General features: G+C 48.0%; 1 protein-coding gene across 1 annotated transcript in view; it reads right to left on the bottom strand.

The window, feature by feature from the left end:
- Lama3 (laminin subunit alpha 3) overlaps positions 1-24,389 on the bottom strand; it is a 250,328-nt gene that overhangs the window by 159,032 nt on the left and 66,907 nt on the right. The window contains exons 7-11 of the mRNA XM_052741546.1: positions 23,848-23,963; positions 21,171-21,289; positions 15,218-15,308; positions 14,540-14,671; positions 13,322-13,384 (exon numbers count right to left, since the gene is read on the bottom strand). Coding sequence (XP_052597506.1) covers positions 13,322-13,384; positions 14,540-14,671; positions 15,218-15,308; positions 21,171-21,289; positions 23,848-23,963 — 521 coding nt within the window. The remainder of the gene's footprint in view (positions 1-13,321; positions 13,385-14,539; positions 14,672-15,217; positions 15,309-21,170; positions 21,290-23,847; positions 23,964-24,389) is intronic.

Genomic DNA, 24,389 nt, shown 5'->3' with positions numbered 1-24,389 from the left:
CTGCCAATACACCAATTAAATACATACCCACCTCAGGACCTTTGTTTAGACCGTAATATCCTATGTCTGGCACATCCCTCCTTATGTCCTGACACAATAGCTTTTCATCTTATTCATGTTTATGAACGCGCCTGCTCCTCAGAAGGCCTCCAGGTCACGGACTTGTCTGTATGAAAAAGCTCCGCCCCCTCCGCGCTCTGTCTGTGTAAACAGGCTCCGCCCCCTCCGCTCTCCTGTCTGTATAAACAGGCTCCGCCCCCTCCGCTCTCTGTCTGTGTAAACAGGCTCCGCCCCCTCCGCTCTCTGTCTGTGTAAACAGGCTCCGCCCCCTCCGCGCTCTGTCTGTATAGACAGGCTCCGCCCCCTCCGCTCTCCTGTCTGTATAAACAGGCTCCGCCCCCTCCGCTCTCTGTCTGTATAAACAGGCTCCGCCCCCTCCGCTCTCTGTCTGTATAAACAGGCTCCGCCCCCTCCGCTCTCTGTCTGTGTAAACAGGCTCCGCCCCCTCCGCTCTCTGTCTGTGTAAACAGGCTCCGCCCCCTCCGCTCTCTGTCTGTGTAAACAGGCTCCGCCCCCTCCGCTCTCTGTCTGTGTAAACAGGCTCCGCCCCCTCCGCTCTCTGTCTGTATAAACAGGCTCCGCCCCCTCCGCTCTCCTGTCTGTGTAAACAGGCTCCGCCCCCTCCGCTCTCTGTCTGTGTAAACAGGCTCCGCCCCCTCCGCTCTCTGTCTGTGTAAACAGGCTCCGCCCCCTCCGCTCTCTGTCTGTATACACAGGCTCCGCCCCCTCCGCTCTCTGTCTGTATAAACAGGCTCCGCCCCCTCCGCTCTCTGTCTGTATAGACAGGCTCCGCCCCCTCTGCTCTCATGTCTGTACAGACAGGCTCCGCCCCCTCCGCTCTCTGTCTGTATAAACAGGCTCCGCCCCCTCCGCTCTCTGTCTGTATAAACAGGCTCCGCCCCCTCCACTCTCCTGTCTGTGTAAACAGGCTCCGCCCCCTCCGCTCTCTGTCTGTGTAAACAGGCTCCGCCCCCTCCGCTCTCTGTCTGTGTAAACAGGCTCCGCCCCCTCCGCTCTCTGTCTGTATAAACAGGCTCCGCCCCCTCCGCTCTCTGTCTGTATAACAGGCTCCGCCCCCTCCGCTCTCTGTCTGTATAAACAGGCTCCGCCCCCTCCGCTCTCCTGTCTGTATAAACAGGCTCCGCCCCCTCCGCTCTCCTGTCTGTATAAACAGGCTCCGCCCCCTCCGCTCTCTGTCTGTATACACAGGCTCCGCCCCCTCCGCTCTCCTGTCTGTATAGACAGGCTCCGCCCCCTCCGCGCTCTGTCTGTATAAACAGGCTCCGCCCCCTCCGCTCTCCTGTCTGTATAAACAGGCTCCGCCCCCTCCGCTCTCTGTCTGTATAAACAGGCTCCGCCCCCTCCGCTCTCTGTCTGTATAAACAGGCTCCGCCCCCTCCGCTCTCCTGTCTGTATAAACAGGCTCCGCCCCCTCCGCTCTCTGTCTGTATAAACAGGCTCCGCCCCCTCCGCTCTCTGTCTGTATAACAGGCTCCGCCCCCTCCGCTCTCTGTCTGTGTAAACAGGCTCCGCCCCCTCCGCTCTCTGTCTGTATAAACAGGCTCCGCCCCCTCCGCTCTCTGTCTGTGTAAACAGGCTCCGCCCCCTCCGCTCTCCTGTCTGTGTAAACAGGCTCCGCCCCCTCCGCTCTCTGTCTGTATACACAGGCTCCGCCCCCTCCGCTCTCCTGTCTGTGTAAACAGGCTCCGCCCGCTCCACTCTCTGTCTGTGTAAACAGGCTCCGCCCCCTCTGCTCTCCTGTCTGTATAAACAGGCTCCGCCCCCTCCGCTCTCTGTATAAACAGGCTCTGCCCCCTCTGCTCTCCTGTCTGTATAGACAGGCTCCGCCCCATCCGCTCTCTGTCTGTGTAAACAGGCTCCGCCCCCTCCGCTCTCTGTCTGTATAAACAGGCTCCGCCCCCTCCGCTCTCTGTCTGTGTAAACAGGCTCCGCCCCCTCCGCTCTCTGTCTGTATAGACAGGCTCCGCCCCCTCCGCTCTCTGTCTGTATAAACAGGCTCCGCCCCCTCCGCTCTCTGTCTGTATAACAGGCTCCGCCCCCTCCGCTCTCTGTCTGTATAAACAGGCTCCGCCCCCTCCGCTCTCCTGTCTGTATAAACAGGCTCCGCCCCCTCCGCTCTCTGTCTGTATAGACAGGCTCCGCCCCCTCCGCTCTCCTGTCTGTATAGACAGGCTCCGCCCCCTCCGCGCTCTGTCTGTATAAACAGGCTCCGCCCCCTCCGCTCTCTGTCTGTATAACAGGCTCCGCCCCCTCCGCTCTCTGTCTGTGTAAACAGGCTCCGCCCCCTCCGCTCTCTGTCTGTATAAACAGGCTCCGCCCCCTCCGCTCTCTGTCTGTGTAAACAGGCTCCCGCCCCCCTCCGCTCTCCTGTCTGTGTAAACAGGCTCCGCCCCCTCCGCTCTCTGTCTGTATACACAGGCTCCGCCCCCTCCGCTCTCCTGTCTGTGTAAACTCTCTGTCTGTGTAAACAGGCTCCGCCCCCTCTGCTCTCCGTCTGTATAAACAGGCTCCGCCCCCTCCGCTCTCTGTATAAACAGGCTCTGCCCCCTCTGCTCTCCTCCGCTCCGCCCCTCCGCTCTCTGTCTGTGTAAACAGGCTCCGCCCCCTCCGCTCTCTGTCTGTATAAACAGGCTCCGCCCCCCTCCGCTCTCTGTCTGTGTAAACAGGCTCCGCCCCCTCCGCTCTCTGTCTGTATACACAGGCTCCGCCCCCTCCGCTCTCCTGTCTGTGTAAACAGGCTCCGCCCCCTCTGCTCTCCTGTCTGTATAAACAGGCTCCGCCCCCTCCGCTCTCTGTATAAACAGGCTCTGCCCCCTCCGCTCTCTGTCTGTATAACAGGCTTCCGCTCCGCCCCCTCCGCTCTCCTGTCTGTATAGACAGGCTCCGCCCCCTCCGCTCTCTGTCTGTATAGACAGGCTCCGCCCCCTCCGCTCTCTGTCTGTATAAACAGGCTCCGCCCCCTCCGCTCTCTGTCTGTATAAACAGGCTCCGCCCCCTCCGCTCTCTGTCTGTATAAACAGGCTCCGCCCCCTCCGCTCTCCTGTCTGTATAAACAGGCTCCGCCCCCTCTCTGTATAAACAGGCTCCGCCCCCTCCGCTCTCCTGTCTGTATAAACAGGCTCCGCCCCCCTCCGCTCTCTGTATAAACAGGCTCTGCCCCCTCCGCTCTCTGTCTGTATAAACAGGCTCCGCCCCCTCCGCTCTCTGTCTGTATAAACAGGCTCCGCCCCCTCCGCTCTCCTGTCTGTATAAACAGGCTCCGCCCCCTCCGCTCTCTGTCTGTGTAAACAGGCTCCGCCCCCTCCGCTCTCCTGTCTGTATAAACAGGCTCCGCCCCCTCCGCTCTCTGTCTGTATAAACAGGCTCCGCCCCCTCCGCTCTCTGTCTGTATAGACAGGCTCCGCCCCCTCCGCTCTCCTGTCTGTATAAACAGGCTCCGCCCCCTCTGCTCTCCTGTCTGTATAAACAGGCTCCGCCCCCTCCGCTCTCCTGTCTGTATAACAGGCTCCGCCCCCTCCGCTCTCTGTCTGTGTAAACAGGCTCCGCCCCCTCCGCTCTCATGTCTGTACAGACAGGCTCCGCCCCCTCCGCTCTCTGTCTGTATAAACAGGCTCCGCCCCCTCCGCTCTCTGTCTGTACAGACAGGCTCCGCCCCCTCTGCTCTCCTGTCTGTATAAACAGGCTCCGCCCCCTCCGCTCTCCTGTCTGTGTAAACAGGCTCCGCCCCCTCCGCTCTCCTGTCTGTATAGACAGGCTCCGCCCCCTCCGCTCTCCTGTCTGTATAAACAGGCTCCGCCCCCTCCGCTCTCCTGTCTGTATAAACAGGCTCCGCCCCCTCTGCTCTCCTGTCTGTGTAAACAGGCTCCGCCCCCTCTGCTCTCCTGTCTGTATAACAGGCTCCGCCCCCTCCGCTCTCCTAGTCTCATCTCAGCTGAGTTCGTCTTCCACTCAGCTTTGAAAGCACTCATCGGGTGATCACAACGAACAGCACTTTGCCCTACGGCTTCTGAGCCAAGGTCGCCACAGGCCTTGTACTTTCTGCTCTCACCCTGTGGACATCCTGAGAACACCACAGAGGAGGAGGGTCACGTGGAGAGACGCCAGCTACCCACACAGACCCCCAGCAAGCCCAGCAGAGCTGCCCGCGGTCTTTAGACTGGAAGTATCTTCTGTTGTTAAACCACTATGCTTGGAGTAATGTTTCATTACATGGAAACAGAGGAGGGAAAACCTGTTAGCTTGGACCCTAGCACCATCTACACAGTACTTCTCAGTAAATAGTATTTCTCAAAAACAAGCTTCTTGTTCGACCCCATTGTGAATGCATGAATAGCAAAGTTAAACAAGAGCCCTGTAAGATATATTTACAGAAAGGACACGTGGGGCACTGAGTATGTCAGGAGCTGCATCTGTCCAGGTCTCCCTGCAGCCCGCCTGCTGGGCATGGGCAGGGTGGCTCAGCCAGGCCACGGAGTCCTGTGACATCATTGCCAACCAGCCCATGGTCATCAACAATGGTTCAGGGGTGAGCAAGTTGGTTTTGCCCTTGGCCCCTTTTGGTTGGGGTTCATGCTTTAGGCTTAGGGTCCCCTGCATGCTCTGAACCTAGAGAGGGCCCATCCCCTCAACAACACACCTATACACATCCATGTAACCTATATACATCCATGTAACCTATACACATCCATGTAACCTGTACACATCCATGTAACCTGTACACATTGGTGTATTGTAACCTATACACATCCATGTAACCTGTACACATCGGTGTATTGTAACCTATACACATCCATGTAACCTGTACACATCGGTGTATTGTAACCTATACACATCCATGTAACCTGTACACATCGGTGTATTGTAACCTATACACATCCATGTAACCTGTACACATCGGTGTATTGTAACCTATACACATCCATGTAACCTGTACACATTGGTGTACTGTAACCTATACACATCCATGTAACCTGTACACATCGGTGTATTGTAACCTATACACATCCATGTAACCTGTACACATCCATGTAACCTGTACACATCGGTGTACTGTAACCTATACACATCGATTCATGTACTTTAAATCACTCCACATTACTAAAAATTACCTAATACAAAAGCTGTTTAAGTTGTTACACTATATCATTTAGGAAATAGTGGTAAAATTAAGTCTGAACACATTCAGTACAGACACATTGTTTTCCTGAATGGTTTCAATCATACGGAGCCTGTCGATACAAGCACCGACCGTATAAAATGGAATGTTCTGAACCCCTCCATTCCCAAAGTTCTTGTCAAATTAAACAACTGTCACACAAATATCGTTATGTTCTGGTTTCCTCTGGTAATGTTTTAGTCTTAAGTATTACATTAGAAAAATGACTCTACAAATTTGTTATTAGATTTTTATCTGAAAGGTAAGGGTTTAGGGCAAAGAGGAAGAGGAAGGAGTTAGAAATTTTGTAAATTATTGTCTAGTCTTAACCCTTGTGCAGAATGTTTCCAACACTCATGAGCCCTTCCTTCCCAAGTAGAGGACAAAAGAGGTTTTTACATATCAAGGTGGAAGGTAGGGTGGAGCAACATTCCTGAGGAGGCAGAGGACAACCTGGCCAGGCGAGGAAGAAACAAGTGTTTTCTGTAGACAGAAGGGCATGACCAGGGAGAAGAGAAGAACACAGAGGTTTTGTAGATGGTAAGGCAGGACTCTTGTAGAGTTCATCAGAGCCAGGAGTAGAGAGCAAGTGGAGATGGAGGGCGAAGAATCAGAGGATGAAGATGAGGCTGGAAGCATAAGAGCTTAGTCATTAGCAGGACTTTGGGAGGGCAGTAAATGAGGGGACATAGAGTAACTGAGTGTCAGGATGGAGCTGAAACTATGTAGACAGGATTTCATCCCAGAGAAGTAAAGTAGACGGACGAAGAGCTTGGTGTATCTAGATTTATTCCTGTCCTGAATGCCTGATGGAGCTGTAGCTGTATAGATAGAATTTTGTCTTAGAGGAATAAAGTTAACAGACTTAAGAGCATAGTGTACATAATTTTTTTTTCCTTCAGATATCCCATGCCGGATGGCCGGATGTAGCGTCTTCCCCAGACTCTGGGCAATCCATACTCCTTTGTATTTCCTAACCACCATCTCACACTTCCCTGCCCCTGAACAAGCTCCTTGGCCCTGTCATATTACCACAATTTATTGTTCTTTGTAGAGCATCTCTGCAAGTTTTGGTACCTGACAGATTCATTGGACCTTCAGTTGCCTTCTGAAGATGGCCGTGTACACATGTAAATCCATGCCTTCTGAAGATGGCCGTGTACACATGTAAATCCATGCCTTCTGAAGATGGCCGTGTACACATGTAAATCCATGCCTTCTGAAGATGGCCGTGTACACATATAAATCCATGCCTTCTGAAGATGGCCGTGTACACATATAAATCCATGCCTTCTGAAGATGGCCGTGTACACATGTAAATCCATGCCTTCTGAAGATGGCCGTGTACACATGTAAATCCATGCCTTCTGAAGATGGCCGTGTACACATGTAAATCCATGCCTTCTGAAGATGGCCGTGTACACATGTAAATCCATGTCTTTTCCCTGTTACCCTCCCTATGTTAGTTCAACTGAGGTTCAGCCACAGAATCTAAGAGTGCAGAACAAAGTTCTTCTTCCTCTGCAGAAGTGACCAAAGGCACATTCATGACATGAGAAGCTTGGAGCTGGCGCTGTCTTGAGTGTCACCCTGGAATCATTCTCACTGGAGTTACACAGGAACCCAAGCACACAGCTCTGCAGGCTGAGAGGGTCACAGCAAAGGAACATTCTGCTGTGAACTGCAGCCTTGGGGTTAAACTAGGCACTGGAGTCTGTGAGGAGCTTGGACATCCCCTAGCATCCAAGTTCAGGGAATCACAATTTACAATTGAAACAGAAAAAAAAAAAAATTCCCCAACTCATCACTGGGTCATAGTCATTTCCTCTCAGAAAAGTCCCTTGACTCCTCGTCTCCGACCAGAGTTTGGAGTTCAGAGCCTCATCCTTCTTTGTCTTACTTTGGAGACCCTGGGAGCCATCTGAATTCCGTCTTATTGTTGCATTTATTTGTTATTTATGTGGGTGTATATGTGCAAGCATGTGTTAACTGCAGCACATGTGTGGAGGTCAGAGGATGAAGAACTTATAAAAGTCAGTTCTCTCCTCCTGCCGTGTGGGACCCAGACATCAAACTCAGGTCATCAGGCTGGGCAGCAAGTGTCCTTACACACTGAGTCACCTCACAGGCTTGACACCCTGTCCCACCCTTCTGAGTGCATTTCATGCTGGAGTCACAGTGTCAAGTCCCTGCGTGGTGACACAATGCCTCAGGACACAGTCCAAAGTCCTTCACTTTTGTGACAGTGAAGATCCTTCCAAATCTCCCAGACCACAGCAGGCCACAGGCCCCTTCATGCAAATTAGAAAAGATGCGCCCTCCTCAAGGTGTCACCTGCTGTGAGATGATCACGGGGTCTGTCGGTGGTGATCTGAACCTGGCTGTCCACTCAAATCCTTTCCTCATCCTCTCAGAGCCCACCCCCCAACTTCCTCCCCCTCCACAGTCCAGCCCGGTGGCCTTTCTGCCATCCCCTCTCCTCCCCCCATGCCACTCTTCAATGCTTCTCTGCTTGGCTAATTGCTCTTTATGCTCCAAGACTCATCTCAAATGCCTTCCTTCCTGCTCTGGAGAAGCCAGACTTCCTACTCACCTACCTCCTGTCTCCCTTCCTTCCTTCAGGGATGGCCTTCCCCTTGCTCCCTTAGCTCTGGGTTCTTCCTGCTCGTGGATCTTAGCTGCTGCTCTTCTAACTGTCCACCTGTCCACGTCTCCTGTGGACCGGGAGCTCTCGGGGGCAATGGGCAGTACTTAGCACAGGGTAGGTGTGCCCTCAAAGCTGAATAAAGACTGTGCTCCAGAGTCAAGCCTCAATCCCCTCAGTAAACGCCGTTCCTTCAGTTCTGTTTTACGGCAGAGCCTCTGGATGGAGCTATCACAACCCATTTGTCCTTCTCTAAGCCACATCTGCTAAGCTCCAAGCCCTCAGTGATGCCCCAGCCCATCTGCCAGATGAAATGCCCATCCTGTGGAGGGCACCCCCTGGAAAGCATGTGCCAGAGAGATTACCCAGACCTTTTGGGGTGTTCCCTGTTTAACACATCCGCTAGACCGCAGCCACCGGCTTCAGTCAGGACCTTGACAATAGCAAACAGCTCTTTACGAAGTGGGTGGGAGGCTGGGGAGATTGCAAACCTTTCCATAATCTTTTCAGGAGCTCTGCCCCTGTAACTGGACAGGGCTGGCCTGTCTGCGGGCCTGATGAGCTGCTCTACACAATCAGCCCAGATCACCACAATTTCCCTGATAGAGTAGATACCTGGGCTCTCCTTCTCACTGCAATTTGAACTTGGAGGACTAGAGGAAGCCACATGGGCAGTCTCATGTCCTTGAGCATATATTTCGAGGGAATAACAGGCTTCATGATCACTTCTAAAGGGATCCCTTAGAGATGTGTCTATGACACACCTCCTTTCTACTAATAATGCTCAAGTGGATATATACAACTGGTCCCTCCATCTGAACTGGATAATAATATCCAGTTATGAGATAAAGATAGAAGCCTAAAAATAGTCAAATCCACATAGCTATTTGCCTAATTAGAGTCTCTTCTTCAGTGTCAAGAATCCTTATCAAGCACAGTCATTCCTTAGTACTTCCTGGTGGGGGATTCCATGGCACTCCCTCCCCACTTATGGACTTAAACCCCCCAGATGCAAAAGTTCTTCAGCTCAAATGACAGGGTAATATGAAGCCTTTGAATATAACCTATATATGTACTCCCAAATACTTTAAATCACAGCAAGACTTATACCTAAAACAATATGCTTCTATACAGCATTAAAACTAATGACAAGGATTCTACATATATACTATAAATGCATTCTTATAACATTTGCGTGAGAACCTGCATGTTGTGTGGGGTGGTATATGCATGCTACTCTGTGTGTGGAATCAGGAAAATCTCGTGCTGGTGTTTATCTTCCACCTTCTTGGGGACAGAGCCTCATCTCTGTATACCACACTGGCCTATGAGCTCCAAGGGATTCCATTGTTTCCACCTCCTGTCTCACCATAGGAACGCTGGGATGTGAGATGCTGTGCCAACACTACACATAGCCTGGAGATCCAAACTCATGCTCCTGCTTGTGTGGCATGCACTCTACCCACTGAGACATCCCTCAAGATGCATTCTTAAAAAATATATTTTTGAATATATTTTAAATATATATATATATTCAGTAGGTATGCAGATGAGATGAAATACCAATGGACAGGAAGGGCTGTTCTTCTAGACTAATTGTCCCAGTCTTAGCTGGTTATAGGAGTCTCTAGTAAAATACTTTAGCTTGGGTATAGAAGTGCACATTCAGGGACTCTGATGTGGTCCTGGGTGCAAGTGTTACAGCTCTGGAGGGAAATGCACCCTGACTGTCAGAAGTCAGGCTGTACCTGCAGCTGTGAAGGGAAGGTATCCTGGATACCTACAGCTGTGAGGAGAAAGGTATCTTGACTTCTCGGGAAGTCAGGCTATACCTGAAGCTGGGGTCTGGTGGGGGATGGTCTCCCCACAGGATGTGGCAATTCTGCTCCTCTCTGAGAGAGAGCCATGACAGCTGAGCTCTGCTCTGCTTCCCTAAGGGGGTTTCCCAGCAGAGAAATCCATTGCTTCTCTGCTCCACTCCACTTGGGAGTTTCCCAGCAGAGATTCTGCTCTGCTCTGGCGAAAGAAAGTCTTTACCCAAAACTCTTTGAAGAGATTTATTTGGGAGGGAGAAATCCAGGAGAGTGGCTGCCTCTGCCAGGGTGAAGGACAGTTACTACCTGAACAGGCACAGGGGTGGAGTTTTCCCAGGGAGAAGATTTTCAGGGTGGGAATTAGTCAGATTTCAATCCCCTTGAGCTTGGGCAAGCTCAGATTGGCTAGATTTCATGCTCAGATTGGCTAGATTTCATGCTCAGGGATTGGCTGGTTTTGTGGTCAGGGATTGGTTGGTTTTTCTGTTCAGGGATTGGTTGGTTTTCCTGCTCAGGGATTGGTTGGTTTCATGCACAGTTGATCAGGGGCAGATTTGGCTCTGGTTTCAGGGCCAGGGTGGGTTTCTTTGGCTAGTCCATTTTACCCTACACTGAGGGTCTGTAAACTTTTGGGTGAGAGCCAAATATACCCATTTTTAGAAAAATAAATTTTATTGGAACACAGCCCAATGCTTTCGCTTACATATTAGCTGTGGTCCCCTCAACAGCAGTTGAGGACATGTGACAGGATCCATCAATCCCCAAAGTCCAGAAGTTGTTCCTATCTGATCCTTCACAGCAAAGCTTGACAACTGCTAGACAGGAGCTTCTCCGGGATGAGTCAATGTTCCTTAATGAGAAGCGTCCAGAGTCAGGACAAGTCTCCAGACCACACGCCCAGGCTCCATCCCCGAAAACCTACATCAAGACCCCAAGTGACAGGCAGGAATAAAAAACAATTTTTTAAAGCACATGCTTAGTTAAGAACTGCTATACTCAAGGACACACAATCTTCCACAGGTCTCAGAGGTTAGAATTCTCAGGGGTAGGAGGGAGGCCAGCTTCATCCAGTGCTCTGCATTTGCTGGTAGCTTATAAATTGGTACTTCTAATATGCTCTACCAATAATTAAGTCCCAAACTCGGTGTTTTTAAAATGTATTAATAGGGCAAGGCAGATCAGTTGGTAAAGTGTGTGCTGTGCACCCGGGAGGGCCTGACTATGAGCCTCAACACCCATGTAAAATTCCAGGCACAGAAGCATGTACTTATACACCCAATGCTGGGCAGATGGAGACAAGAGGGTCAGTCCCAGGGGCCTGCTAGCCAGTCGGTCTAGCCAAATTGGTGACCTCCAGGTTTAGGAAGAGACTTTGTTTCAAAAATAAGGTGAAAAGCTACTGAGAAAGATACATTTTGCCAATCTCTGGCTTCTAGATGTGTGTACATGATTGCACATGCACACACATATACATATACACACATACATACACATGTGCACAGATTGGTATAGACATACACCACAAAATCAATAATTAAAATGAATTAATAAGTCAGCAAACTGAGGTGGATCACTGTGTCTGAATTCTCCAGCTTTACTGTGCTAATTTACTTATTCTCTACCAGGCTGCGTTCCAAGGTTTCCCTAGCATTTTGTGGCAGATACCTGAACTTCTCGACATGTTCAGTTAACCCTCTTTCCCTGAGGTCACCACAAGCCTCTTTGGAGAGAAGAAGAAACAGAGGAACAAAGAGATGACTATAAACGGATGATAAATGGGTGATCCAAACATTCTGGCGAGAGAAACCAGAGCTGTGTTTTGCCAAGGCTCTAAGTTCCACTCTAGTTCATTTACAAATGTTTAAGAAAATGCTGGCTGATTCCCACCATGGGCATCATGCCACAGACCCTCCGCACTAAGAGGATTACAAGCCAAGCCAAGTATACCCACCCTCCCCCAGCCCTCCTCACAGGCACACGGAGACCTGGTTTGTCAGAGGCGTGGGTAGAGCAGCAGGCAGGGCTGAGGCAGGGAGGTAGATGAAGCCAATTGTAACTGACTTCGAGGGAGCCCCAGTGCCACCAAGCAGTCCTGGGACGTTTCCTAAGTTCACACCCCTGGATGACTCTCACGCCTTCTCCTTCCACACCAAGCCCTCTTCACCTTCCTCATTGCCTGCTCTAACACGTGTGCTTCTTATTTCAGAGAGCAAACAGAGCACGCTCCCACAAGTCTCCATGGCTGCCCCTGCCTGCGCCTCTCCCACGCATGCAGACTACATTTGGTCAGTAGCCTTTTGGGTTCAATAAAAGGTAGCTTCTCCCTTCTGTGTGTACAGACAGCCCCAAGGTCCTGGAGACAACCTGAGTTTTCTCTTCCCCACATACTCTGTTCCTGATGTAGAACTTTTTAGGATCCTGCCCTCACTCCTGCACATGCGTAGCTTGGGGTCTTGCGTCTTACATCATCAGGGAGCACTGGCGACTACGTACATACCCTAAAAAGCCGGATGCAGACCCCATGTTCTCTCTCTGCTCTCTCTCTGTTCCCTGCTCTGCTTTGCTTCCCCACCACCACCACCACCACCATCTTTCTCCCTCTCCAGGCCTGGCTCTCTTCTTTCTCCTCCCCCCGCTTTCCCTCCTAATAAAGCTCTAAAAACTAACACTGGGTTCTGTCGTGACTGTGACCTTTCCACGTGGTAACCAACACTGCCACCAGCCCCGTTTATCTTTCAGAAATCCCCCTTCAAGTCTGTCTGGTTCTCTCTGTGGAAGACACCCACCACCTGCCCAACTCCTGTTCCTCCGGGGATGCCACTTGGGTCTCAGCCACCATCATTTCCTCCTAGGTAACTGCAATGGCTTCCCATTGGGTCTCTGCACCCCTTCTCCCCTGCAATTTGTTCTCAGGACAGCACCCAGAAGGGTCCTTACATGTAATGTCTCTCTGTCATTCTATCTCATTCCAAACAAACACTAAATGTTCACAGTGGCTGGCAATGGCTTGTCATGAGGCCCCGGCACTTCCCTTCCTGGCCACTCTTCCCTCATCTCACTGCCACACCTCTGGGCTTTTTGCTTACTGGACAGTCCTATCCTAAGGACTATGTACTCCATCTTTCCCATGCCTGACTATTTCAATTGGTAAACCTCCCTTTCCTAGCCTCCCTTTCTGACATAATTTCACCTCCAGCACTCCATGTGCAGCCCAGACCCTGACTACTACATGACCGCAGAACCTCAGTCAGGATGCAGAGGGGCTTTGATGCTTGAAAACACCTCACACACATGCCCTTCCCACACCTGTCCTGCTGTTTCCTGGAACCACCTCCCAGATATAGTACTTGCACTAAGTTCATGTGGGTAGGACAGGTGGCCAAGTAGGAAGGCCACTATGAAAGGATTTTGAGCAAACTGGCAATCTATAATCCAAGCTCTAACCAGTATCCTGAATTGGGCAGTGCCCTTTTGAAAGATAGACTACGATTGAGAATGGCCAGAAGACTCTGCAAAAGTCCCACAGCACTCCGAAACTTCACTTGGACTTGGCAGTGTGCCCAGAAACCAGGAAGGAAATGGAACACAGTATTTTCATTGACATTAAACCCAAAAGAGGCTACTTGCCTTTTATATTGCCAGCTACCGGGTCTTCTGGACTCAGAGTGTAAACGGAAGAGACTGGAATTCCTACAAAATAATTTATTTAAAAACACAGATTACAGAGATAGTAGTATACACCACCAAGTTGCACTGAGCAGGAAGAAGGCCCCTCCTTCAGTGAAAAGTGACACGTAGAGACTGATTTAGGGAAAGGCCCTGCACTCTCTATGGCCAACACGCCTCATAACTGAAGCCAGGGTGCTTAGCTGATTAGCAAAAGGAAATGGGGGGTGTGTGTTTTATGCTCACAATTGCTAAATCACTCATAACAGTTATGCCCAAAGAATAGCTATGTCTAAACATGAATAGAATTTATGGTTATTTTTTAAACAGAAATTTAATGTTTTTTTTTAAGTAAAACCGAGAGTAGCTTTGAAAAAAGGTTTTCTTCTAAGTTTTTTCCCTGAATTTTTGCTTATTCCATTAAAAAAAAAATAATTGAAGTGTCCTCTTCTTTTTCCCACTGAAAAAGCAGGGTCAGTTTCTGTGGAACCTATCCCACAATTCTAGATTCTAAATGGGCAAGCACCTGAAAGAGTCAATGGCTTCAGACATTGTTTCCTAAACTATAGTTGATTATCCAGAGTAGGAACGTCTCCACAGTGAAATAGTCGCTGCTTCATCACCGTTCTAGGACAGCACGTACACACTGAACAGGTCGGTCCCAGGTCCCCACTTCTCCCACCACATTCTTCCAAGACGGAATACATCACACTTCTCCTGAGACAGAATATATGTATATGTGTGTGTATATATATTTTCCTCATGAATATGTTAAAGTATTCATTCAGATCTTTTGTAGTAGGGTGGAGGGAAACGAGGGCCCTGGCAGCTGCCCTCTTGTGCACTGGAGAAGAGAAAACACACCTTCTTGCCCCAACCCTGCAAAGAATGATGCACTAGGTCTATGAAGTCTCTATGAAGTCACACTCATGGTTTACTATCAAGTTGAATTTCACAGTATTTGAGTCCTTGACCTACTAAAACAGCAATGTCTACTGTACGCCAAGCTAAACATAATTCTAAAATTTGTCTTTGAGACCTAGGGAAATGCTTTCCTGTAAATGCAACCTACTTGGTCCTGTTTCTAGCCCCTCGTACACTCTCCATGCTCTCCATTGTTCACACACAGAGATTGGCTATGGGCCAGAAAGGGGGCGCTCATCTACACTGGATACTTACTCAAGCAAAATGGAAAATCATAGTACCCATCTGCACACATCTCACAGTTGTCCCCGTGGAAATTTGGCTTACAGTGACAGCGACCTGACCCCTGTTCACAGTCATCTGCACGTTCAGGGTCACAGCTGCAAGCTAAGAGGAAAAATAATCACTGAGTGACCAGTCCCTCGCTGTATTAATAAAGCACACTTGTCCTCACACCTCTCAGCCACACCCATTGTCTTACACAATCTCTTGTGCTTAGTAAGCACTCACCTACAGCTAACCACCATGACGATGATTAAATCTTTGTGGACTCGTTACTATGCTGCTTTGATGCTAATTATGACAAACTTGAAATTATTGGAAAACATAGAAACAGGTCAAACCAGTTTAAAAAAAATGAAGATGCAATGTCTATTACAGGCTTGATAGGTGACTGACTGACTGAATTAAGTGCTTCCCTGCACACTTTTGATAGCATTTCACCTACTGTTAGGAAGTACATTTATTATCATCATTATTTACACGTAAGAATTCTGGGGTTTAGAGAAAATATGGAGTCTCCTGAGACAGCACAGCTGGAAAGAAGTAGAACCTGAAATACAAAGGCAAGGGACAAAGGCCACCAAGGTCCCCGAGCTATGACACCCTTGGGGCAGTATACACACACTGTCATAGTCATGACATGAGACTTACGGATGCATCCATGGAGCGCATCCACGGGCACGCCATGGGGCCGGTAGTAACCCTTTGCACACTTCTCACAGTTCACGCCTGCCGTGTTGTGCTAGAGGAAAGAGAAAGAACGAAACTTACAAAGGACACCAGAGAAGCCCAGCATTCTTTAGTCTGTGCTAATCCACCACAGAAATAATTCTCTCCTACAAAATCAAAGTCCCAAAGCCCCTAAAAACGTCCGACTTGACCCTGTCACAGGACCCGAAATGTGTCCCAGGTCACTGACTCACCTTGGCCCTGAAATCCCCACCACACACGTGGGAAAAGGAAATAAGGAATGTTCAATAAACTGGCAGCCCTGGATTCCCCCTCTAAAAATAAATTAAAATAAATAAATTGCTTTAATGAACTTGACACTTGAGTAAGAAAAAATAATAACCCTCAATGCCCCTGTCGCTTCAGTCCGTACAGTGTTGCTCAGAAGACCCAATGGATGGACACTCGGCAGCCCTGGTTTAGCTCAAAGAATGAGACAGTGCGTGAGAATCAGTATCTTTCCCAGTTTTGGAAGGAAAGTGTATAAAAATCTCTGTCTCTCGTCATTCTAATTTTATCTGTGTTTCCATCATTCTCAGGATGTTTTCATTGTGTGAATGGACAATGTAAGCATGAGGCTCATACACAGAGCTCAGTTTTGAGTCGGGTGGCTTTTTCCAGTCCATGGTTAATCCTTACAGTTGCCACAAAATCAATAACCCACACACATCATCAGTTTCCAAGAAATACACGTCACAGCTCAATTCTGTTCCCTCTCACCTGAAAAAGCCCTGGGACAGTGTCACCACCGAGAGGGCAAGAAAAGCAACCCAACAAGAATGAACGCAATGGGATCCACACGGAACCTGCACAGAAACTCAGGGAGAACAAAGGCCTGGTCTGTGTCCTCTCCCTGCAGGATTTTATTAACCACAGACCCTTGGTTTTTACCACTCTTGTCCTGTGGGCTAAAAATCTGAATCCACTTTAGCACCAAGGTCATGATGGCCACCCTGCTAGCATTCGCATGAACCTTGTGAACAAATAGGAAACAGCTCCAGCCCGCCCACTCTTCCCATCAAATGCCATCCACCTTCCATTCCATTGCTTGCTACTGTGGCTAACCTTGGCTAGCAATCCAATTAGGGCAGGACATGAGAACTGTTCTCTGAGGTGGGCAGCCTTGGATCCTTGCCTCAATTCGTGCTTGAATAGCAGCGAAGGACCAAGAGAGAACAGACACCACAGATAAAATAAAGCCTGTTTTGGATGGTTTTCTCTAAGGCCTCCACAGTCAGAGGGCAACTCATACCATTGGATTTGTGGACAGCAGGGTCCTGGCTGGACTGAGCACAGGCAGGGCAAGACACAAGAGTCAAGGTGGCTTCACAGGTTTATGGTGGCGGCCTAGAGGAATCTGTCCTGCCAGGCGGGAGGAGTGGGTGTTTGAAGTTGGGCCTGTTCAGCATCAAATGAGAACCACAGAGACCCAAGCCGAGTAAGTGTAATGGCGCCCTCTGCAGGCAAAAAGCCTGTCTCCCACCTACTGGCTGCTCTGGCTCCACCCGGAGAAAAGGGAGTGTGTGTGTGTGTGTGTGTGTGTGTGTGTGTGTGTGTGTGTGTGTGTGTGTGTGTGTATGGCATGAAAAACATATAGGGGTCAGAGGACAACTTTCAGGAGTTGGTTCTTTCAAACTCCAGGGATTGAACCCAGGTCCTCAAGCTTAAATTGCAAGTGCTTTTATCCATTAAGCCGTCTTGCCAGCCAGAACACGCTTCATCCACAAGGGTTTTACAGCTCAAATCCAAGCCTCATGCTTGCACAGCAAAAGCTACAGACTGAACTATCACCTGGGTCCCCTGGGCAGCACTCTATGGAGTGCTCATCTAGAAGCCAGGCCTCACCCTGATTGTCTGAGTTCTGGATTCCACCACATGGAGCTTTTCCAACATGTTTTGACCTTTAGGCAAATACTAACTCTCTGCCTCTTGCACTCAATTCCTTGACTGTACCTCCCCCATCACATTCCATCTCTGTGAATCTCAAGCACGTGGAGACTGCTCACTCATTAGTCACCTTGTCCCTGAAGACCAGAATGAATTTTCCTTACAAAGGTTCCACATGAACTAGACTTTGGTGCCTTTCTGGAATTATCTGCCCTTCTCCCGACTCACTTATCCTCACTTATCCTGGGATCTTGCTCCTTACCAAGGCCTCTTGTCCTTCTGTTACTCTAATGCCCCCAATGGATGTCTGGCTCATTCCCTTATCTACTCAGATACCACAACTCATGAAATTGGCCACCTTACTTGGAATATCTTATACCCTATCCCAACAGTTAAAATGGGAAACCCAAGAAATAAAATAAACCAATACCAATAGAGTCTATATGTGCCTCTGGTAACTGCTTTCTATTCAGGACAAGAATCTAACTCTATCACCATGACTATCTGCTGTGGAATAATCCTTTTGTACACTGTGAAGATGTTTTGCTCTCATTGGTTTAATAAAGAGCCAACTGGCCAATAGTTAGGCAGAAAGAGGTTAGGTAGGAGAGCCAGACTGAGAGAAAACTGGGAAGAAGGAGGGCTGAGTTACTAGTGAGATGTAGAGGGAGCTGATGACCATGCCATGTTGAAAAAAGGTACCACCACATGGTAGAGCATAGATAAGAAATATGGATTAATTTAAGTAGTAAGAGCTAGTAACAAGCCTAAGCTATCAGCCAAGCATTTATAAATAATAAATCTCTGTGTGGTTATTTGGGGAGCCAGTGGTCCCAACTAAAAACGCTGCCTACAACTATCTGCTACAGTTTAACTGGGTCTTTTTCAAAATTCAGGCTTAAGTTCAATGGCCAGTATAATAGTGTTAAGAGACACTGCCTTTGAGAAGTGATTCAGTCATAAAGGCTTGTCCTTCAGGAGTGGATTAAGGCCCTTAGAAAGGAGACCACAGAATTTGGCCCTTTATCCTCTGCCTTCCACCATGTAAAGACAGATTGTTACCAGATGACCAAACAGGCTGCCATCTTGATCCCAGACTTCATGGTCTCAGAACTATGCAAAAGTAAAAGTTTCTTCTTTATGAATTAACCCATTTCAGGTATTTCGGTATAGCCACAAACTGACTGAGATACTATGTGAAGGTGTTTAGGGACAGCCTGTGTGTGTGCTCTGAGATGATGGCAGATTATTCATCACTTTCCACTTGCAGGCACTGAACAGAAATGGTGGGAAACAGCACAATTCCTGCATTTCTAGGGGACAGAATTTGCTGTAGGCTGTGTGTTCTTTACCAACAAACTCAAACTGGATCACCAGGCTGGCCGGCCCTGTAGCCCCTCTTCTCTTCCTTTTCCAGGGAAGACTTTCACGTCCTTGTGTGCATGGCATAAAATACAGTTCATTTTTTCCCCAAACAAAGAACCAAGTGTCCCAATAGCACTTACAAAATGTCCATCTTTTCTATTAGGAATGACATGACATTAAAATCAAATTGTGCCTTTCCCATGAGCTGTCTTAGGTTGTTAGTTTCTGGCAGTAATCCCCATGCCGAGTCCATACCCAAGTACAGATTCAGAACAGTTTTGATTCTTAGAGGCTGGGTGTCCCACACTTACTCATTTCTAACAATCTAGTCTTGTGTTCTCCGCTAGTAAGTTCAGAATCTTCCTGTCCATCCCCACAAAAGTCCTAAAACCACACTGAATGTATAGGCTGGCTTCAGAAAAGATCAAGCCTGAAAACACTGCTCAGCACAGGCTGTGTTTTATAGATTCCGGTGTAGCATTAGGAGTTTGACTCTAGCCCCACAATCGGCTCCTTTTGTGGCCTCTTGGGGCTCCATGTCATTCTGACATTTGCAGCCTTGAACCCTGTCTGGTATGTGTGTTTCACGTTTGCTTTCTTCTTGAATCTTTTGGAGTTTCTGCTCTTTTCAAACAACACGACATCCTCATTTTCACTTTATAATGAGTTCTGGAGAAAGGGTGCATTTTTCTTTTTAAATACCTTTTCTGTGCATGGTAGGGTTTGGGGCAGAACAGAACCATGTGTTCTGTGGCTGGATTCCCATCTGTTTTACAAGGTGTCATGTGAAAAACAGATGGTTCTGGAATAGTGAGACAAATATCTTATTGACCTCACTGGATGTGAATAACTAGGGAGCAAGTGCCGTCTTCATGGGAGACGTTCAACTTCATTTGGTTAACAGAGAGAGAGTACCTCTGAGCACCACCCCAAACAACCTGGGTAACCGCCAGTCTTCACTAAGTACGTCAGTGTTACCACAAGAAACAGAAGTCAAGAAGGAGCGGATGCAGGCAAGCCATCCAGCCTCTTCCCTTCCCCTTTGCCTCAGCGTTTGTTACGGGAAGTTTTCACAGTGATCAATCATACAAGCCCCACCCACAGATCACCATGAACATCCTACTCTATTTATTTGCTACATAATAAACATTCCCCAACCTCTTCCTCTGTCCATGCATCAACATCTGACTTATTGTGTATTCCCAAATGCTACAAGTGCCAGCCATCCAAGTATTTAAGCCTGGACTTAACTAACTGGCGTTCAACACATGCTTGTGATTTTTGTTCTATAAAACATATTTGGTACATACAAAACTCTTAATCGTACATTCACCAAACTCAATTTCTTATCTCAGTATAAAACAACACCTCACCTCAGAAAATCCCCATGTTCCTGCCCAGTCAGCCTCCCACCACTACACCTCCTTAGAACTAGTCATACTTCTGATACTTTCTCTACTAACTTGTGTTTAAGAATTCTGTGCCAATGGCTTCCACACACATGAACCCTTTGTGAAAGCTGATTTTCCATTACCAAACTGCTCCTAAGATCCTCAGTGCTGTGATGTAGCATCAGCCCAAGGTCCTCTCTGCCCTTTAGTGTTCTGTTATGCAATTGAGCAAGAATTTGTCTGTTGATCCTACTACTGATGACCGAGGCTATTAGAAAACAAGCATTTCTGGGGCTGGAGAGATGGCTCAGCCATTAAAGGTTTGGCTCACAACCAAAACATTTCTGTTTCTTATAGATAAACTGGGAGTAGGGTTTATCACAGTGTAGGAAGGTGCATGTTTCATTGCATTTTATACATTGTTGGGCCTTTGCCGGAGCCATGGCACACCATTTGGCATTTCTATCGATGGGGGAATGGTATCTATGGTTGTTTCACATCTCACTGAAATTTAGTTGCTAGGCTTTTTAATAATTGCCATCTTGGTGAGAGGTGGAGGTGATTTGTGGTTTTGACTGGCATGTTCCTCCTGATGGAAGCAGCTCAGCCCTTGACTGCCAGCTTATTGGTCATTCACATACTTAAACACTCATAAGAGGCTGTTTGGTTATTGTGTGTATGTGGGCGTTACCTGTCTTCATTTAAGAGCTTAGGACCTCTTTATTTGTTGTGGTTACCGACCATCTGACAGACTTCAGTTTGTGAATATTCTCTCCCTGTCTGCAGCTTGCCCGATCATTTTCTTCAGTGGGAGTGAGCAGAAGTTTTTCACTTCAGTGCAATCGGATTCCTTCATCTTTCACGATTACAGCTTTCTATGACTGAGGAAAGTCTCTCACCTTCTGAATCACACAGGGACTCTGTGTTTTTCTCTCAGGTTTTACAGCTTCAGCTCACTCTTTGTCCATTGTTCAATACCAAGTCAACTTTATATATGTGAGCAGGGATCAAGGCTTAAGTTTTCCACATAAGATCTTGTTGTTTCAGAGCCATCTGTGGAAGGCCTTACTGTGTCCCAGCTGGTTGCTCTTGTACTTTCCTCCAGCTCACACCCCCCCCCCCGACATAGTGGGGGGCCTGTCTGGGCCCCTCTTGTTATGGTGACAGCTTTGCCACATGGATCTACTTGAAGACCGGATTCCAGGCCAACACCTACTTATGCGGCGTCTCACCTGACAGTCGATGCAGACTCCTCCCCCTGCATAGGTGCCTTTGGTGTTCAAGCTCGCCCGCTGCTGTTCCACATCCGGGTCGTAGTAACAGTCCGTGGCATGCCCATGGCAGTTGCAGGCTGGAAGAAAAGCACTCTTGGTCAAATTACTATGCAACATTAGTAAGCTCCCAGACAGGATCTCTGCTCTGTGGCTTACAATAAAGTCTGTCCTGAAACACTAGAGATACTCTGTAGAGAATTACAGGTTTGTTTGTTTTTTACACAAAGACTACTATATAAAAGATTGTGTACTTTATAGCCCCTTCTTTTTGACAGTAAATGAAAGATTTCTCTTTTCTTAAAAGATATATAATTATAGCTGGGCGGTGGTGGTGCACGCCTTTAATCCCAGCACTCGGGAGGCAGAGCCAGGCGGATCTTTATGAGTTCGAGGCCAGCCTGGTCTACAGAGTGAGATCCAGGAAAGGCGCAAAGCTACACAGAGAAATCCTGTCTCGAAAAACAAAACAAACAAACAAAAAGACATATAGTTATAACAATGATGAATCAAAATACCCATTATAGTATGTACACAGACTACTGCCACTGTTGACATTACTACAAACTACTGTTCAGCTCTTTATTTACTGTGCGGTATGTTTATATGCATTGTTGCTTTTAATCTACTCTCTAATATAGGTGCCATTATCCCCATACCACAGATAGGAAAACTGAGATGGAGCAAGGCTACAAGATGATCCACAGCTACACAGCCCATAAACAAGAGAGCCAGAAATCAGTCCTGTCCTTGTTTGACTCCAAATCTTATATTTGATTCCAAGCCTATATTCCAACTCCTATCAGCCAATATAGGAATTAGGTTCACGTCTAACTATAGATAAATAACACACCTGGCTGACTGTAAATCCTATGAAGATGGAGCTGCACGTATTTTGTTTGTGATAGAGCATGGTCCTAGGCACACGGTGGCACTCCACTAACCCCCACCATATTGACTTGGAGTCGTACTGTGATGATACTATATGCCACCAAAGAATTCATGACGATTGGGAAGGAATGTCAAAAATATCTTTTTAAAAAAAATCAATGAGCGGGCGGTGGTGGCACACGCCTTTAATCCCAGCACTCGGGAGGCAGAGGCAGGTGGATCTCTGTGAGTTCGAGGCCAGCCTGGACTACCAAGTGAGTTCCAGGGAAGGCGCAAAGCTACACAGAGAAACCCTGTCTCAAAAAACCAAAAAACCAAAAAAAAAAAAAAATCAATGAAAAAGATCAGGACATAAAATTAAACAGATAGTATAATCTTGACTAGTTAGTATGCCGAACACAACCACTACGCTATCTGATTAAAATGTTCAAAGCAGTTCCACAATATGGTCTGAACGTTGGTGTTTCTCAGAAATTGACCCGGCAGAACCCAGTTACCATCCTTCATAAGTTGCTTTTGTTGGTAATTGTATCACAGCAACACAAAAAAATAATGCAGATGTCGTGGGGTGTGTCAAAAACCACTGCTTCCTTAACTTTCTAATACAGCTGTGAGTTAAAAGCAGCTTCCCACTATTTTCTCATTTTCTCCGATCTCTCCCACCTTCCACATGATTTAATCCACAACAGCATCCTAGTATGCATCAGGCTTAGCCATCACTCCCATCTCTTTCTCCAGCCCTCGGCCCTCAAGACAGCGTCGTCGCTATCTGCTATCACACCCTAAAAGTGCTAAAAAGAGAGACTGACATGTTAAAACACTCAGCCCGATCCATACATGAAAGTACCATGTATATACTTAAGAATTTTTTCTTATATTTGAATTCAGGACTCTTTCCTCTTAAATCTGATGTTTTCCTTATATTGGTTCCCTCTTATCAGTGGTTACATTTTCCATAGTTAAGCTACCTGCAGTCTACAAATATTAAATAGAGTCACAAAAATCAACAATTCGTGTTTCAAACTGTGGGCCATGCGGGCAGTGCAGCGCAGTGCAAGCTTCTCTTCGTGGCTGCTGCTTCCAGCCCAAGAGTCACCTGGATTCACGGTGGTGATGAGATCAGCTTGCAGGGCCTCAGGTTCCTGTGACCCTTGTCTTACTTTTTGAGTTAATTTTGAATCTTGCCACATTACTGAAGGAGTTTCTCAGCTGTAAGAGTTCCCTAGTAGAGTTTTGGGGGTCACTTATGTACACTATCATATCATCTGCAACTAGCGAAAGTTTGACTTCTTCCTCCCCAGTTTGTATCCCCTTGATGTCCTTTTGTCGTCTTACTGCTCTAGCAGGAACTCCAGGACTATATTGAACAGACATGGAGAGAGCCCTGTCTTACTAATAAAGGCTCTCGAGTGCGCCCATTGTGATACTGGCCAGTTGATCACATTCTGGTGTCGTCACAGTTCTATTTCTTGTTAGTTGCCGTTCATCTCTTACGGGCAATCTATGAGTTCAACTTTCTCATAACCGTGAATGTAGAGGAGCATATAGGACATCTTGGGGTCTCCACTGTCCTTGAAATCAGCATCCACGAGGGGTCCAAAACACATATCTAGAGTAAAGGGGGGGGGTCTACCTTATAATAAACAGAACTGAGTCTCTGAAATTGACATGACCCCATCCTCTTTGTGACCTCAAGGCACACTTGCTATCAGTCCACAGGTAGAGAGGAGAGGACATCAGCACCCACCTTCACACTCACTGTGCTGCCCCCGAGCAGCAGGCTGCCAGCGCCTCTGATTGTAGCCCGTACAGCAGCGATTACACGTCTCCCCACAGGTGTGGTGTTGGCATTCGCACCGGAACCTGAGCACGAAGGCAAAGCATATTTTGGTAAATGAAAAGAGTTGTTGTAGGTATAGCATCAAACTCAGGGCAGTACTCCTGCCTTGGCGTCCTGAGTTTGAAAAGTTGTTTGGCTTGGATTGATTTGATGTTTTATTTTGTTGGAGATTGGTTCTCATTTATCCCAGACTGACCTTGAACTCACTATGTAGCTCAGGAAGACCTTGCACTTCCACCCTGCTTCTGCCTCCCAAGTGTCGGGACTATAGGTGTATGCCACATGCCCGGTTTATGGGTTCCAGCTTTATGTGGTGCTAGAGCTCAAAGCCAGCACTCCATGCCTGCTAGAGAAGCACTCTGCCAGCTGAGCTGCACCCCCCAGCACCAGATCAGTTGTTCCTGCTAGTCAAGCATGCCAGGTCGTGAGTTCAATGCCCAGCACCAAAA

Source organism: Peromyscus californicus, unplaced genomic scaffold (genome assembly GCF_007827085.1).
Source record: "Peromyscus californicus insignis strain IS unplaced genomic scaffold, ASM782708v3 Scaffold_17__1_contigs__length_78620276, whole genome shotgun sequence".
Lineage (NCBI taxonomy): Eukaryota > Metazoa > Chordata > Mammalia > Rodentia > Cricetidae > Peromyscus > Peromyscus californicus.
Note: the sequence above shows the minus strand (reverse complement) of the source record. Positions and strands in the feature narration are given on the sequence as shown.